The following is a 15,525-nucleotide window of genomic DNA, read 5'->3' on the forward strand; positions in this document are numbered from 1 at the left end:
TAAAATCCTGAGCAAAATAAATTGTAGTTGAAGGAATAAACCAAACCTTGTTCTCTGCTAAACGATTTGGGCTTTCTCCTGCGATTTTCAGGATCTGGAGTTGGCTTCCCTTACAGTGCCAGTGACCTGTCCCGATAAATACCCTCTGACCCTCTGTGAGAGTGTTTATTTTTTTTTTTCCTCCTACATGGTATTAGCTTGCTGCTACGCTCAAGACAGAGCCACAGGGTTTGTGGTTTTTTTTCTTTTCACTTGTAGCCTTAGTGTTACTCGCCACACTCCTGTCCCTAACGGCGGATGGCAGCAGGAGCTCCCCGCCCGGCACTCCGGCTGAGGAAACCCCCGAGCGAGGGCGACGGGAGCCGCCGTGTCGCCGAGGCGGTTCTGCAGAGCACCCGAGCGGCGGGTGCGCCGAGGGCTGGGGACCCCGCGCCCCCCGCGGACCCGCCCGGCGGGACCCCCCCGCTCGGAGCCCCGCGGCGGCCGGGCAGCTCGCACCGCCGTGCAGACGTGGCGCCGGGCCGGGCCGGGCGGCGCTGCCGGTGGCCGCTGCCCAATCGCGGCCGCCCCCCCGCCGGCCGGGGGAGGAGCGGGGCGGCTCGGCGGGCGCCGGGCAGCGGAGCGGGGCTGCACGCGCCGCCCGGGCGGACTCGCGGTGCGCGGCGGCGGGGCCGGGGCCGGGGCGGCGGGGCATGGCGGGCGGCGCGGCCGGGGGGTGCGTGGCGCTGGCGCTGCTGCTGCTGCTGCCCGGCGGCCTGGGCAAGCCCACGGCGCGGCAGGAGCGGGCGCGGCCCGGCGGGGCACAGCACGACGACCGCCCGGGCTTCCAGTACGACCACGAGGCCTTCCTGGGCAAGGAGGAGGCGCGGAGCTTCGACCAGCTCAGCCCGGAGGAGAGCCGGGAGAGGCTGGGGTAAGGGGCGGGGGGGGCCCGGCCGCGGCAGCGCGGCGGCCTGCGGAAACGTGGCAGGGGGAGGGCCCGGGGGCGCGGGCCGGGCGGCGGGAGGAGCGGGGGGCGGTGCGGGGTGCTGCCTGCCCGCGCCGAGGGGCGGGTGCAGGGGCGCCCGTACCCCGGGACTCCGCGCTTCGGCGGCTCTCGCGCCCCGCTGCGCGACCAGCCGTGATTCCTGGCTTTGGCGTGTCCTCCCGCTGCCCGGGCCTGCAGCAGCGAGCCTGCGGGGGGGAGGGAGCGGCTGCGGGTGGTGCTGTGCCTGGTGCTGGACAGACCTCACCCGCTGCCGGGGGGCTCTGCTGCTGCCGCTCCTCACCTCTGGGGCACTTGCCCGGACCGCATTAGCGTGCTCCGAGTTTAAAGCATTCCTTCTTTACAGCTCCGTTTGCGAGTCCTCTGGACATCATCTTCACGCAGCTTTCCCACTTGTGGCATCTCGGCTTACAGCGTTGCTCTTGCTTCCAGGCTACTCTTTGCACCAGGAAGAGTCCGTGCAACACGTCTTATTTCACTGCTTCTCCCTCCTTTACACCTATGAGAAGTCAGGTCACTTAATTAGAACTAACTTTAACAGTAGGTAAAGAAAGATCGTTGTATGTAGTTACTAACAAAAAAAATTATCTGCATGTTCTAAGTTTACCTTTGCTTTTACCTCCTTTCTATAGGGAATGGTACTTGCAATACGCCAGTCTAGTTCTGTCGTAAGCTCTCAGCGCAGTATCACCGTTATCTCACTGACTAACCTCTTGATCCTTCTGGAAGCTGTCACTACTATTTTTCATGTATCTCAGTGAATAAGCAGATAAAGCAGTTATCAGAAACGACCAATTCCATCCACATAATTTCAAGAAGGAGTGAAAGAAACCCTGTTCTCGGTTTACATGATCTGTGACTTAGATTCTGATAAAGTGTATCACTTGAATGGATATGCCTTTATAAAATTGGTCTATGCTTATACTTACACTAGTATAGATATTTCAGCTGGGGCTATGATTTAACAGTAGAGCTGTTTTCGAACAGTTTTTATAAACTCAGCAAGCAAGGAAGCTTAACTTTTAGTGATCTCACTGTGTGCACCTTGGAGAGGTGACGAAGGTCTGTTAAGCTACGGCCACAGTCGGTAATCTTTTACATGGAGGTGACTAAAGCATCCCTCTGAGTGAGGACCAAAGCCCACTGTGCACCGGAAGTCAGAGATGTGGTTTCCTGGGGAAAGTTAAGGTTTCTTAACTTTCAGTGTTTCCTGACCTTGTAATTTCAGATAGCGTACTGGGAGGTAGAGGGGAGAGAGGATTTTTAAAACATTTCACTTTCTTCTTTTTATTGTGGTTTAGTAATCAGATATACTGAAAAAAACAGTTTCATTATGGACAACCTCTGCAGTGAGGGTCACAAATAGTGTCACTTCTCAGCAAGTGACTGGCCTTTCGGAGGAAGACAGATTTAATGAAAAGTTATTTTTAAATGCTTTCTGGGAGAAAACCAGGAGCATATAGTCTGCTGCTCTAACCAAAGTGCATGGTGCTGCATTTGTAAGTCATTTTACCTTGCTTAGGAAGGGTGCCAACATATTGGTAATCCTAATGACCAGTGCTAGAATTGGATTCCCAGGGAAGAATCACACGCAGCCCACCTATGTGCAGTACCACAACTCACCTGGCTTTGGAGAAGCATGACACGATCCTGCTGTAGCATCTGACTGCTTTAAGGGACCGGAGGAGGGGAGTGGGGCTGCAGTCCTCTGAACCTTCTCCCTGCCATTTGTGACGGGCCTATCATTTTCAGAGAACATAGAAAATGGTTACAGATCCTCACAAGATAAATATTTCTGGGTTTTATACAGTCCAAGGCCAGAGTTTATCAATGTACGATTGTACTCACGTCAGGTGCAGAGGGGGAGCCTTCCTCTTTCAGCCACTTTAGTAAATTTCCGTGCCCCAACTTTGTTTCATTACCAGGTGGATGTCTTTGCAGACTGGCAGCTTAAATTTCTGCACTAGCAGGTTGTATGTACTTTTTGCATGTGCCCTCTAGCTTCCTTATTATGGGGGGGGAGAAACTAACACTAGCTCCCACTTCAGTTAAAGGGAGAAAGTAAGTGCACTGGCATTTAATGTGCTCCTTAAGTATTTGCTGTATTTGAGAATTAACTATTTAAAATGAAGGCACTGAGGCTATTCAGACTGATTAATTAGCTCCATTAACAAAAGTTAGAATGATCCTGAACCATTTTGTAGGTAATTATTGGTATAAAAAAGTGAGGTCCACATTTGTACAATAGCTTCTTACCTCTGCCTTTGGGGGCCTGTAGACAGCACTTTCTTTGTCCTCATCTTCAACTGGGAAGCAGAGTGCAATAGTGTTCATGGATGCAATGGACCTATAAAAACAAGTGAAAAGGAAAAGGCATGAAGCATTTTCTGGTAAACAATCCTGACTTATTTTGTGTTAAAAAATACCAAAGAGCTACTAGTAGAATCATTTATTATAGCTAATACATTGAACAATAAAAATAAATACCAGCTAAACCAATTAAATTCATCGTGGGGCAAATCTATTGACAAATACTAGTCCATTATGCAGTGAAAAGGACCCTTGGCAGTCAGTTCCCCATGAGACTTGCACAAAACAGAAAAGGTCTTGCAGTCAGTTAATTCATACTTTACTACTTCAGAAAGCAAATTGAGCTGCCCCTTTTGTCCACCTGTAGCTCAGAAATAGCACATTTATAAAGTCAGTCTGATACTATCAGACTCGCACAAGACTGCTGGAAATTCAGCAGAAGCTGCTGCTGTTAGTTGACTCTACTAACCACTTTCTTAACTAAGGCTCAGGAAAAGACACTGCTTCATTAGTTGAACAGTTCCAGTTGGCCAGGGTCTGTTTCTTTAGAGAACCAAGGTCTTGAAAAAAAATATTTTTAAAGTGTAGAGCTTTCCCCTGTGTCCTTTGGCTGCCTGGAGGTTTAGGGAGCTTGCCTGTTGAATCTTTTCTTAACTAAGGCTCAGGAAAAGACACTGCTTCATTAGTTGAACAGTTCCAGTTGGCCAGGGTCTGTTTCTCTAGAGAACCAAGGTCTTGAAAAAAAATATTTTTAAAGTGTAGAGCTTTCCCCTGTGTCCTTTGGCTGCCTGGAGGTTTAGGGAGCTTGCCTGTTGAATCTCAAGTCAGGATTTATCTGACTATTCTTAGATATAGATCTAAGAATATAATCTTAGATATAATATAGAATCTCCTATTCTTACAAATAACATATAACTGGTCCTTAGGTATGGTGATTCCGCCTAGGGGAAATGGTCATTCAGATTATCTCCAGTTGGCCACTGGGTGGTCACTGACCTAGGTGCAGCGCAACTGCAGACTGTTTGTAGCGATAACAAGGGTTAACACTGCTGATGTGCCTAAAGCCAGCCTGGATGCAAAGAAGAGACATGGTGCTAACTGCCCCAGTTCCAAGAGCAGGGTACATAGTTTCCCACAGGCCAGTACACAGAATAAAACAACACTATGACAAATGTACGTACAATTTGTGGGATTAAAGCTGCATTCTTATTTTAGATAAAGGTTTTTATCTGGTCTACCACTACAGCTGGGACAGAAGCCAGTTTTACAAGCTCAAACCCAAACTGGTGGTGTTTAGCAATTACAGGCATCCCTTGAGATCGGTTGCAGATAACCTAAATGGTAGAGGAGAACATTGCCTCTTTTTTTTTTTTTTGTTAAAAGTTTTTCAGGTCGGTTTTATCTGCAGCTGTGTGCAGAACTTTTCAAAGATGGGAGTTTCCCTGGGAGTACACCAGTACCTTTTACTCCTGCTGATTTCCACAGGACTTAAGGCTAGCAGCTTTACAAAGGACAGTGGCTTATATCCTAACTGCCAGTAATGACTGAAGACCTGCTGCAGAATAGCTATTGCTTTAGCAAGCAACAGGCATTCCTGGCAACACAGGCAATATTGCTTTTCATTAGAAAAGACAGACAGACATGGAAGGACAGGAATGGAAGGGAAGACTGTACATGTTGTACATGTCCAACATTACATAGCCATATAACTCACTCCACCCTAACGTCAGTCTGCTGGATAGCCACAGGAGAAACTGCAGTTGTCCACAAAATCCTAGATTTTTGTCCTGGTTGCCCCCAGCAAGCTCTAGTACAGGTTTTCTCTCGAAGCAAAGTTAGTGTCTCCTACTTTGAGCCCAGCATGACCACTGCCTATCGACAGTGAACAGGTGCCCCTAAATTAGTAGATACAACATAAGAAATCCAGGTATTATTTGGGGTACTTTGTTCACTAGTTTTGATCGTGCGAGTTCTATTTCAATTATTCATAGGAATATTGAATAATGAATAGAGACGTACTCCTTAAGAGTCTACAAAATGCAAGGAAGTCTTGACCAGTAGGACAGCTTTATAAATTCTGGGTACTCAGTTTTTGTGGAAAATCACAGCCAGATAAAGATTGCTAAAATTGGACTGACATGCAGTTTGTTTTTCTGTCAATTCTTAAGGATGCTGGTTTCTTTTTACAGGAAGATCGTGGATAGAATAGATGACAACAAAGATGGCTATCTCACAACAGAGGAATTAAAGAACTGGATCAAACGGGTACAGAAACGCTATATCTATGAAAACGTGGCTAAAGTTTGGAAAGACTATGATCTAAACAAGGACAATAAAATTGCCTGGGAAGAATACAAACAAGCCACATACGGTTATTATCTAGGTAAGATAATGTTTTCAGATTATATGTTCAAAAACTGTTGAGATTATAAAGCATGATGTCATGCCTTACAGTCAACAGGAGTTTGGTGTCACGTTTAGGACTCTTGAAAATCACATTTAAATTTTATAGATCCTCAGAGGTCAAAAGCAGTTCTTAGTTATTGCATCCATTTCCACATGAGTACCAGCACACAGAAGGTTTTATAGAAGCATTATTAAATGTACTGCCAAAGATGAATTAATATCTCCTTCAGTGAGAAATATATTATTTTAACATTAAAAATGCTACTTTAATTTAAAAAAATATATAATTACATAATTAACCAGTATTTGTTAATTCAGTCTCTAAAATCTTAAAGAGTCTAGGTGCTAAAAATTTAGGCTGGGTCTAAGCTATAGCAAAGTTATTAAGAGTTCTTGCAGAATAGCAAGCTTCAGATTGCGATCAACTGCAAAGGAAAATCCTTAACAAATCAGGCAAAATAAATACATATTAAAAGTATACCTGAATCTTCCCCCCGCTCCCACATACATCCCCTTTGCTTTTTATAAGTTAATGACAGGAAAGGAGGAGATGACTTAAGCTAAAGAGCAATGGTGACAGAACAAAAAATCAGTATTAATGGACCACTTATGCTTACTGGAAACGGGGAGACATTCTACCGTCTCCAGTCTACCATAGAGGCAGTTTCTGGAGCGAGTTTCTAGTAACAGTAATAATTCCAAAGTCTACCTTAGATTAAAATGGAGACTATTACATTTGTGGAAGGAAATACTTGAGACACAATCCCTGCAGCAGTTATCCCTGGGAGCCCTTCTCAGCCCTTTGCTCTCTGTAATCCCCAAGATCCAAAGAACAGCTACTACGTTGTGGTCTTGTGTTAACACACACCTAAAATTGCCATCTGTGATTCCTGGCGTTGTCTTTTTCAGCTGTTTGTCTCCCAACATGTGAATTGTGAAATTGTTATGAGTATTTTTCATGTTTGAAGTCAGTTTAGTGGTCCTATTTTAAAAATTATATCAAATACCATTCATTTTATGCCAATGAACACCCTGAAAAAAACTTCACTGTTTTAAACTGAAAGTGATTGTTAGGATCCCTGTAGCAGAGGCGTAGCAGTTAGATAGTTTCAGTCAGTCTGCCACCTTCTGAAACTACTTTTCTTTGGTCTGCTTGCTTTTTGAAACTGAAAAGTTGTGTAGATCATACTGATTCCTAAGACGAATAAAACTTCAGTGAATGAAATCTACCCCAAATACTGCCTAAGCAGTGCTTGTAAAAGCAGATTAAAAAAAATAAATCTATAAAGGATAATACACAATACTGCAAAATACATTATCCTGGATTGCAACAGAAGCCTTACTCAGATGTTTATCTATACTACTAAGTCATCTTTAAAAATCAACGCAAGCACTTTACCCCGAATTTAAAACTTGACAGGAAAGAGAAGTTCCATTTTAACACAGCAGCTCTTCTGGCAATAAGTCGTTATATTTCTAGACTTTTAACAGAAAATTGGGGTGCTTCATTGTGGTAATATGTTTTAAAAGGAACATACTTTTGAGAACATCTTGATCAATTTGCAGAAAATCCAGAAGAATTCCAAGATGCAACCGATCAGCACAGTTTTAAGAAAATGCTGCCTAGAGATGAAAGACGATTCAAAACGGCTGATCTGGATGGAGACTTAGCTGCCACTCGAGAAGAATTCACTGCTTTCCTTCACCCAGAGGAGTTTGAGCATATGAAAAACGTCGTTGTCTTAGTAAGCAGAGCAAAACCAATGCCACTATTTTTACTTCTTTTTTTTGAATGAGCTTTGAAGTGTATCTCTAACCTTTCCATGCAAGCTTTAAAAAGACACACACACGATAGCTAAGTAGAGAACAGGAAGGGATCCCTTTCATGAAATTCATTTGATTTAGAGCTCTCTGTATAAGAAAGACTTGTTAAATGCACTTAGACACCTCCTAAATGGAATCAAAAACAGTCCCGGAGCACAGACTTACACCAAAATAAAAGGAAGGGTATGCTGACATGCAGCAGCCAAGTGTTTGATGCAAGCTTGTATCTGACCCTAACTTAAAACTTAAGCATGGTGTCCAGTTCATTCTTGCAGGGAATTTTTTCAATATGAAAGGATATTTGTATATTCATTGTATAAACAACGATCACACTGGAGTCACTGAGAGTACTTTTGCTGTGTACAAGAGCTGGTTGAGGCCTCAAGATGATCAAAGATGCGAGTAGCCAGAATTCTCAGTTCTCTCTTGATTACTTTGATGCAAAACTATTTTCCAGGAAACCTTAGAAGACATAGACAAAAATGAGGATGGTTTTGTGGATCAAGATGAGTACATTGGTAAGTGTTGAGATTTGTTTCTTATATAATCTCCAGTCCATTTATCCATCTCTCAAATTTGCAGCAGTTTTAACAACTCAAAGATTGAACTCCAGGTCAACTATTTTAAACCAACCATCCAATGCAGAAAGTTTAATTTCGTTTTAGGCAGATACCAACATCACCAGCAAAAGATTCCTCACACTTTACAGCATAAAATTCTCATCTTATTCTCATATAATTTGGCTAAGAGGGTCTGGAATAATATTTTTCATGACAGGAATGTTGTCTGTATCCTTGACCACATTAACAGCTTTTTGAAGGCATTGTTTAGAAATGCAGGAAGATCAGAAAGCGTATTAGTCTCTTTCCAAGTCTGAATGGTACTTGACTATGCAACATCGCTGGGAATCACATATTTGAAACAAGAATATTCACCTTTTTTCTACTAGTTATTGTCCTAGTTTAATTACCAAGTAAACCCCCATACTTTTCTAAGAGCGATGCCATTATGTTTTGTCTGGAAATAGAAGATGCATTAAAAATGAACTGTGTAAAAACAGCACCAAGTTTTGAGATTCTTAGAGAAGTTGTGAAGTACGTGAAAGTTAGCTGTGCATTACTTCAGTGGCAGAAAGAGAACAAAATGAGAACCAGCAGCAGCAGATCAGTTCCAGTTAATTTGCACAAACCTCAGTCACACTCGGCAGTTGGCTGCTGTCTTGCACTTGGACCTATGAAGACAAAACGGAAGCAGGACTGGAGAGCAGTGGGGTATAATGCATTTTAACCTTTTGAATCATTATGCTGATACCAAAAGCTACCTTCTCCCACTGCACTCACTTTGATGGGTTTTAAATCAGGAAAGTAGAACCAAGAAAGCAATTAGTGCAAACTGAGAGGAATCTTTCTGTTTCTAGTGGTGCTATAAAGATCACTTCACATATAATCAGGAACAATATACACACGTTAATTAATGGCAGGGGGGTTCTATTCCTTGTAAATTATATTTAGCCTCAAAATGTGAATGCTATTCATTTATGACTGAAATAACAGAGCAGCATAATTTCCACAGTAATTTCAGTTCATTCAGTGACATTACCTACATATAATTATAAGGTAATTGTCAACATTTGTTACCATGTGAATGCTGGTTTTTCTTGTCTTCTATAGATAGGAACATAGAATGTTCTAGTCACGATCACCCCACATTGGCGAGGATGATAAAAATCAAATTGACAGGACATGTCAGTTGCTTCAAATAAACAATATAATTTGCACTTTAGAAAATGAAAAAAGAAAGTGAATGTGTTGTCTGAAGTTTTCTTCATGAGTTGAAGAAAACTGTGCTTAAAATATTCTTACTTCCCTTCTTCGGATGTTTGTGGGGTTTTTTTGGTGATGAATCTGGGGTTAAAAAAACAAAGAGAAAACCAAATCTGTTCTTTGGTCATTTATATGGAACAACAAAAAGTAGTCCAAAAATTTCAATCTCTAGATCAGATGTTTGATGGGAAATCTACTGAAGTTTATAGAGCGATCCCTCCCTCCCTCCTTCCTTCCTCCTATTTTGTCTTTTACAAAATTTGGTTTAGGTTTTACACAAGCAGCAAAGCAAAATATCCCTAGTCATGTTAAGCAGGGAAAACCAAATTCTTACTGTGCACGAGCAGGTAACAGTGTTTTAGGGACATTGTGGACATTCTACTAATAGAGAACTTCAGCCTAGTGTACATGCTCACACTGCAGGGTCAGGGGAGGTTATTCCTAGATTTGAGACAAGCATTTATACTTCCTATAGATACCAGCCAGCCTCTGGCCCCGAGGTGTACTTTTCCATAGCACATCCTTGGAAACCAAACCCAAAAGGCATAGGAGCAGTATCACAAAGCAGGCTTTAATTATAAATAGAAAAGTGGAAGGCTTGAGGAATAAGCAGCCCTGATGAGCAGGAAATAATTGATTTGCCACAGTGACCAGAAGAATGAAGTGGACACACTGCTTATCATTTGGAAGGCCTGTGTTGTAAAGAACAGTTACAAATCACTTGCTTTTAATAATCACTGCTATTCTCCCAACTCTGTTTATACAGATAGCCGCTGCCACAGTGGCATTTTGCTGTTGATGCTTCTTAAATATAGCACAGGACTGACATGCAGAGCAGCTCATGTACATAATCTCTGCATCCTATGTCACAAATGGTACTCCATCCCAAGGTACCAGTCTATAACAAGTGTACTGCCTGTGGTTTCTCACAGGAACACACCACTGGTTCGTGACTGCTCCAGGTCTGTCTTTGTAGAGTACCTTCTACTGGAGTATGCTGCAGCACTGCATGATTAGAAAAAAGAACTCCTCTACTAAGACAAATTTCTTTTACATGGACCTCTCTACAACCAGGACAAAAGCATTCAAGTTCCATTTAGCAATTTTTGTTTTCCTAAATTTCCCCTGTGCCTTTTTTCCCTTAACCACTCTGTTGGCTGGAGTCTGATCTTATCCACAAAGACATTTGCTGGCAGGGACAAGATAAAATTGCTGAGTTCCTTTCTCCCCATGTGACTGAGCCTAGCACTAAACTAATGATTGCTATTTAACTAAAAGCCCTTCAAAGAATTTTATTCATTCTGAAATTCAGTGGATGATGGCCTTTGGACATGTTCACCTCTCACATTACCTCACCAGCAGTGCACAGTTACAGTACAAGGGTAGTGTAAGAATGGACACAATCACCAGCAGTGAAGAAATAGGCCTGAGAGAAGATACATGCAGCTACTCTATTTACACACCACATTTCCTTTTCTGTACAAAAAAAAGCTGTGCAAGTGAGAAGTTTAGTCTTCCTCTGAGGAACACTGTGCAAATGTCTTTAGTTTATGCGTAATTTGTAAATTAAATATGACTTGAGTAAGACCTTTATTTCCTCTTCAGCTGATATGTTTGCAAATGAAGAGGGTGGACCAGAGCCTGACTGGGTGATTACAGAGCGTGAACAGTTTTCAGATTTTCGTGACCTCAACAAGGATGGAAAGATGGACAAAGAGGAGATTCAGCACTGGATTCTCCCCCAAGACTATGATCACGCACTAGCTGAAGCCAGGCACTTAGTCTATGAATCGGATGTAGACAAGGTACTTAATACTCCAGTATACTTTTAAAAAAGTTATATCAGGTCTTGTGGTTTTTTTAAATGTTTGCAATATTTTATTCCTAATAATAATAATTTATTCCTAATAACTTTTCTTATTAGTACACTTCAAATGGATTTATAGAGGCTAGAATTGACAGTGGTAATGTATCAATGCCAATTTCAGTTGATGGGGTTAGACTCACAAAGTATTAAAATACAGTTTAAAATACAGCTCTAGAAGTCCCCTTAGAAACCTGGAAGTTTTAACACAGTAGAAATACTTTCTTTCCTTTTAAGAGTTGTTATAGCTTTTGCATGCTAATTTATTTTGCAAGATAAAAACAGAAGAAACATTACATATGATGTAGCACACACCCCCCACCCACCCCCCCAAATACACATCTTTGACTCAAAGACTGGCTCAATACATCTGCTTCCTGTAACATGGGAGATTAATGGTTCAGTAGAACCTAGATGATGATCTTCAGAAGTGGAATGTGAGCAAAGTTGGAATCTGAAATGCACAGAGAGCATGTAAATTGCTAACATAAGCAACCGTCTTCCACAAAATACACCAGAGGATTTACATTTTTACCATCAGGAAGGCAAAGCCAAACCACAGGGCAAAACTGCATACCAGATAACCCGTGTACTGTTTGGCAGTAAGTTAATTACAAAGAACTTTCAATTAACAGTTTGACCCAGCTGAAGCCAGTGGAACTTCTGTCTTTCACTGGGGTCCAAATTGCACTCACTGTGACAGCTACAGTGATTCCCGAGTCTGCAGTCTGCCGCTTTGAAGAAGTCTTATTTCCCAGGGCTCTTGTGAGTCTGTGCTGGTATATCTTTTACTTAGCTTTGAAAATGTTCTTATAGACATTTTATTTTCCTCCCACCAGGATCAAAAACTAACGAAAGAGGAGGTTCTAGACAACTGGAATATGTTTGTTGGAAGTCAAGCTACTAACTATGGGGAGGACCTCACAAGAAACCATGATGAACTATGATACAGCAGAGCAACCAGTATGCCACAGACCTTATCTCCACTTTACCGAAATCACTGTGTCCATCCCCTCTTTTGGGGGAAGATGGGCAAGGGACACACTCACAACCGAATGACTTACATTAACATATTTTTAACATGCCAGCTTATTACCTCAGAAACTGCATAGGAATAGCTTTTTACTCTTTTCACATGGTTAAGTATGATATCTAATTACTACAGTTTTATTTTGGGAAAAATAGGAAGGTAACCTCTCTTAATAGATTAGAGCCTGACCTGGAAAAGGCATTTCTAAAAACATAATTGCAAGGATCTTTAATAGTGAAACATTTTCATCAGATACCCACTTTTACTATAGTGAAATGCAGCTAGGATTAGAAAGAAGCCTAATGTTTCAACAGACTTAAGTTATTTAGTCATCTTTTTTAATAGCATATAATAATTTAGAGTTATACTTTGACCCTCCTATCCAGAGAAAAGGTTTGACACAAGATTCACAACCTTTTTCCCCACACTGTTTTTCTCTCCTAGTTTGGATCAGAGGTGCTGCAGAAGGTATCCAGCAGCCCTCTGGTTCATAGCTTTGCAAGTGCAACATGTACAACTGGCCCTTCTCTCTAACCCCCATCACACTGCAGAGACAGCACATGTGGCCCAACACCCTGTGCCGACATTCCTCAGCAAGGGTTGTAGAGTTCATAGTGACAGCTGCTCCTTCGACAACAGAATAACGTACAATTGTTTGTGGGCTGTTGGTTATGCTGTTTCCTGGGAGGAATTATGCCATATGGAGCATAATTTATCTCGCGCTTTTCGCACTTTACTCAAGCCATACTCTTGTTCACGCAGTGTGAATGGCAGCAGTTCTGTGATGGAGAAAGAATGAGACATATCACCCCTCTGGGCCTTCTGTCTTCTGTACCACATAAGAGGACAGATTTATGTGGCTAAAGTTCTGGGTTTGTATGTATATACATATATATACATGTTACTGAAGCAACTACATGAGGACAGCTTTCCTTCCAAAGAAAGGAGTAAGCTTTCCACACAGGTGCTTTCTTTTTTACTGTATAATGTGAGCTGTTACATGTATATTTTTATATACCCAGCTTAGATAAGTCTGGTTGTTTTAAAATGTACTGGTTTTAAAATAAGCACAATAAAACCAATACTTCTTTTTGATACTATGAAGGTGCAATAACACTAACATGGGCTAGCACAGAGAAATGATGTGAAAGTACGAACCAAACCTTTAAAGCCAGTAGTTCCCAAAGCACTGGGTCATTGGCAGCTCCTGTAGCACTGGGTGGTCATCTACAAACAGCAGTTGGACATACGGCACCAACTGTTTTCTCTTCACCTCATTAAAAACAACGAAAAATAAATGCAATACACATAGTTGCTATTGCTGTGGCTAGAATTTGTTCTTGACACTAATGCTGGGAGATGAGGGCTCTGCAAGGGTGTTCACTTGGAGGTTCCTTGAAGGTTTGATGTACAGCATCACACGCTGCGATTGACGCACAACCATCCAGAGAGGAGCTTTGAGACTCCCAGGTTGTGATATACTTCAGCAATTTAACAAATCTGTGAAAATCATCATGAGACAATGGAGAACTGTGACCTCCATAAACAGTGTCATTTTCATAAGGTCATAGAAGAGCTGTGGTGTAATATTTTACATCTTTCAATTGCAGATAATTAAATCTAGATACCAGAGTCTGGCCAAGATTACATGTTCTTGCCTCCACAATTATTAAACTTGGGTGTGCACTTCTTATGACATTGCCAGCAACGTCTCTGAAAGTCCCTACCTCTTCCACTAACAATACAGTAGGACAAATGTCATAAAACCTAAGTGAACAGGTTTTGGTTTTCCAGTACCCTGAAGTTAAATAAATGCCTAAATGCAGTGTTATCTGAGAAGCAATAAAATTGTATCTTGGCACATGTAAAAGATTATCTGTTTTCTTTATGACTTGGATTTGGAAAGGTTTATTGTATTCATTAACCCTAACAATCTTAACTTTTTTTTTTTAGCAGTCCTTTCATACTAAAAATGTAATATTTTTATGTTTTCGTAACAGAATTGCAGTACTCTGCCTTCAGCTTATCTTCTGTGGTTTCAGGAAACAATACCTTAAAAGACCTCAGAAAAAGCTTGTTTCCTGCAAGTGAAACTGCAGCTCAGACTGGATCCTAAGCCAAGGATTTTCACTGAAGCCCAAGGGAAGGTTATTTGCTAACTCTTGTTGAAATTCAGTGGGAGTTGGGTGCTGAGACACTAAGCATCATTGCCTTCAGCTAAACATGACACTTCCAAATCCACTGTGTACTGTCCCAACAAAAAACCCCTGCATCTGAGCTTTGACAAGCAATCACATTTTCTTCTATGTTACTCAATGAATACGGAATAGAATTAACATAACATGAGAGAAAAATCATGTTCTGCCTTTGATCTCGATTCCTATTAATGCTTGGAAGGCATTAGGAATTTTCCAGTATAAAACTATACTTACATGAGCAGGAATGCTGAAGTCAGAGTTATTCATGCAAGTAGGAACTGGAAATTTAGACCCACATATATTTTGCAGTAAAAATTTTTTTTTTTACAAAATATGGTGCTCAGGTAGACTATACACAGTTATGAAAAAGGCAAACATTCCAATTAATATTAGGTATTAAATAATCAAATTATTTATTAATAGTGGGTAATGGGGTCGTATTAAAATTAGGAGCTTTTTTACAAAGCAAAATATAGAAACATTTTTTTAGAGAACATAAGTATCACTGATGTGATTTCACTCTAAATTCTGTTCTTTCTGCAACTCTTCATAGTGTTTCACTTACCAACATTCAGTAATGCACAGTACATTTCATGCACTAAATTTTCCTTTCAAGCTCAATGCACTAAGGAAGAGTAACTCCAAAAGAGACTAGAGCTTCTGGGTTTAAATTTAACACTATTTAAGGAAAGCAAACCTTTGCTAGGGGATATAACCGTTAACATTGTGATTTTTCAAGCCTAAGGTTTCTAATGGGCTTTGACTGTTCCAGAGATAACATTTTTTTTCCTAGGTAACATATTTCAAGTCATATTATGAGCAAATGTTACAAAATTTTAGTGTAATGTGAAATACTGTAATGTCAGATAGCATTATTTATCTGCTTAATATGACTAAACCCATTAATTGCTGGGAGCCATACTTCATCCCAGCAACAAGAAAATCCATTTTGTGCCTATCTTGTCAGTTATTGCCGATTTTCTTAATGAATTGTGATGTAGTAAAATTCTGTTGGGAAATGTGTTTATATATTTCCAACTGCAGGTTCTGTATGGTAACTCTTATTACATAGATCCTCCATTAAG

At 41.4% G+C, this 15,525-nt stretch overlaps 1 protein-coding gene across 1 annotated transcript; it reads left to right on the plus strand.

Moving 5' to 3' along the window:
• Nucleotides 1-634: 634 nt before the first annotated feature.
• Nucleotides 635-14,112, plus strand: RCN1 (reticulocalbin 1). Its single transcript, XM_056354727.1, has 6 exons — nt 635-913; nt 5,485-5,678; nt 7,268-7,446; nt 7,983-8,043; nt 10,954-11,153; nt 12,052-14,112. Exons 1-6 carry the CDS (start codon nt 693-695, stop codon nt 12,157-12,159), a joined length of 963 nt encoding a protein of 320 aa, XP_056210702.1. The 5' UTR covers nt 635-692; the 3' UTR covers nt 12,160-14,112.
• Nucleotides 14,113-15,525: the final 1,413 nt, after the last annotated feature.

The sequence above is a fragment of the Falco biarmicus genome, chromosome 10 (genome assembly GCF_023638135.1).
Source record: "Falco biarmicus isolate bFalBia1 chromosome 10, bFalBia1.pri, whole genome shotgun sequence".
NCBI lineage: Eukaryota > Metazoa > Chordata > Aves > Falconiformes > Falconidae > Falco > Falco biarmicus.

What these genes read in the sequence shown, in the direction of transcription:
- RCN1 (XM_056354727.1), top strand. Translation starts at nt 693, where the DNA reads ATGGCGGGCGGCGCGGCCGGGGGGTGCGTGGCGCTGGCGCTGCTGCTG. An exon ending in GAGAGCCGGGAGAGGCTGGG is followed by an intron (nt 914 to 5,484) that starts GTAAGGGGCGGG and finishes TTCTTTTTACAG; the next exon opens with GAAGATCGTGGATAGAATAG. An exon ending in GGATCAAGATGAGTACATTG is followed by an intron (nt 8,044 to 10,953) that starts GTAAGTGTTGAG and finishes TTTCCTCTTCAG; the next exon opens with CTGATATGTTTGCAAATGAA.